This window comes from Coptis chinensis, chromosome 6 (genome assembly GCF_015680905.1).
Source record: "Coptis chinensis isolate HL-2020 chromosome 6, ASM1568090v1, whole genome shotgun sequence".
Classification (NCBI taxonomy): domain Eukaryota; kingdom Viridiplantae; phylum Streptophyta; class Magnoliopsida; order Ranunculales; family Ranunculaceae; genus Coptis; species Coptis chinensis.
This window is the reverse complement of record NC_141461.1, coordinates 44,744,908-44,747,202: the sequence shown is the minus strand read 5'-3', so window position 1 is coordinate 44,747,202 and position 2,295 is coordinate 44,744,908. Positions and strand designations below refer to the sequence as shown.

At 48.5% G+C, this 2,295-nt stretch overlaps 1 protein-coding gene across 1 annotated transcript; it reads left to right on the top strand.

Moving 5' to 3' along the window:
• Positions 1-549: 549 nt before the first annotated feature.
• LOC147493165 (uncharacterized) lies at positions 550-1,311 on the top strand. Its single transcript, XM_086567768.1, has one exon. It carries the CDS (start codon positions 550-552, stop codon positions 1,309-1,311), a length of 762 nt encoding a protein of 253 aa, XP_086423894.1.
• The last annotated feature ends 984 nt before the right edge of the window (positions 1,312-2,295 follow it).

Sequence of the window (2,295 nt, the reverse complement as noted above, 5' to 3'; positions counted from 1 at the left end):
TTTCCAGCAAGCTTGAAGGGGGGAGCCTCGGACTGGTATTATAGGCTACCCTCGAAGAGTATAAACAACTTTCTTGAGCTAGAGCAAGCCTTCGTGGACCACTTCATACATCAGAAAAGGCGAAAGTGGTGGACAGAGCGATCCTATTCAATGTGAGACAGAGGATTGCGGAGTCAGTGAGAGAATTCTTATGCAGATTCAAGGCGGAAACCCTAAAGGTGGAGAACTTGAACGAAAGGACTGCGGTGATTGCCTTTGAGAGAGGGATGCGACCGGGAACCAGGGTACACGAATTCGTGGCTAAGAATGAGATCGCGACACTACATGACTTATATCCGAGGGTGGAGAAATATATAAGGTATGAGAATACACTACAGAAAGAGACAAGGAGGCCGGGGAAGGCAGTGTTGCCTTTGGATCGAAACGATGATCGCGAAAGATACAAGTCATCAGATAGAGGAAGTGGTGGACGCCGTGGTGAAACTTCACGGCTGGAAAGGGAGAGTGAAAGCTTGAAAGGAAAATAGAGAACGGAAGCCTTATTGAGAAATGGAGCTGACATCAGTAGACCGGCCGTTGAGTGAATTGTTGCCGTTGATTCAGGATTTACCGGGCTATGAGGGTTCGCGAAGCAAGCCAGACGAAATATCGGGTAAGCCGTACTGTGCCTATCATCGGGTACAGAACCATGAGACGAATGAATGCTATGCCCTCAAATGGTTGGTACAAAGGATGATAAGGAGGGGGCTACTGAAAGAGTTTACCGAAGAGAAAGGGAAAGTGGAGCAGTTGCCGAACCAAGGGAGAATACTGGGTATCATAAATGTCATATTCAATGGGGAAATCTTGAGTCACAACGGTCACCGAGATAGGATACGGAGGACGGCTAGCATACAACAAGTTAACGAAGAGGCAGGTTATTTGTGGCCCTCCCCATGGCCCGCGACCGGAAAAGGAAGCATAGTGTTTACAGACGCGGACTTCAAGACGGTCGACTCCCCACATGAGGATGCCTTGGTTATCATAGTGACTATGGGAAATTACATGGTGAAAAGGGTGTTGATCGATTACGGCAGTGCGGTGGGCCTATTGTTCGTGGGGACGATGGAAGAAATGAGGATAGATATGAGACAGTTGAGGCCTTCGCAGACCAACTTGTACGGGTTCAATGGGAGTATGACCGAACCATTGGGGGAGCTCCTGCTGCCTGTGACCACTGGACCAGTGACGATGTTCTCTCGGTTCAAGGTGATAGACGTAAATTCACAATACAATGCCATCCTTGGGAGGGGCGATGGATCCATGAGATGAAGGCGGTACCATCCACATATTATCAGGTGATTAGATTTCCCACCCCAACAGGGATGCATGAAGTTCGCGGAGATCAAGTGACAACGAGGAACAACCATCAGGGAACAGTGAAGAGGTTGGCCCGAGGGGACGAGGGAGAGACCTCGAAACCGAGGAAGAGACAGGCGTAGCAATTATAGTGTGCCTCCACGAAAGAGGAGGCTGAGACGCTGGTGGTACCAAAAACACTGGACAAGATTGAGACAGTAAATGTGGGAACGGGGGAGGAGAAGGTTGGATCTAATTTGCCAGAAAAGTGGAAGAACGAATTGATACAGTTTCTCTCAGAGAATAAAAATGTCTTTGTTTGGGCGATTGAGGAGATCACGGGGTTGGATCCAGAGTTCGCATGTCACCGGTTACACATGAGGGAAGATGCCAAACCAGTGAGACAGAAAATGCGCGGTGTTAGGCCGAAGTACGCGGAGGGAATCCCCGTAGAGGTTGCAAGGTTAAAGGGAGCTGGCATAATTCGGGAAGTGGAGTTCACAGACTGGTTGTCCAACATAGTCACGGTACCTAAGAAGAATGGAAAGGTGCGTATGTGTGTGGACTTCACAGACGTCAACTCCGAGTTCCCTAAGGACAGTTATCCAATGTCGCGGGTGGATGAGCTAGTGGATCGGACAGCAGGGTTCAAGATTTTCTCTTTCATGGATGCCTCTATGGGATATAACCAGGTCGGGATGTATGGACCAGATCAGGAGAAGACATCGTTCATATAGTGGAGGGAGGTACTTATTGCTACACAAGGATGCCATTTGGTTTGAAGAACGCTGGGGCCACATTCCAGCGATTGGGGGAGAAGATGTTTGCGAGCAAGATATGTAAGGGTATTGAGATATACATTGATGATATGGTAGAGAAAAGCATGTCCGAAGAGGAACATTTGGAAGGGTTGAAGGAAACGTTCAGCATATTGTGGGCGCACAATTTGAAATTGAA

What these genes read in the sequence shown, in the direction of transcription:
- LOC147493165 (XM_086567768.1), top strand. Translation starts at nt 550, where the DNA reads ATGGAGCTGACATCAGTAGACCGGCCGTTGAGTGAATTGTTGCCGTTG.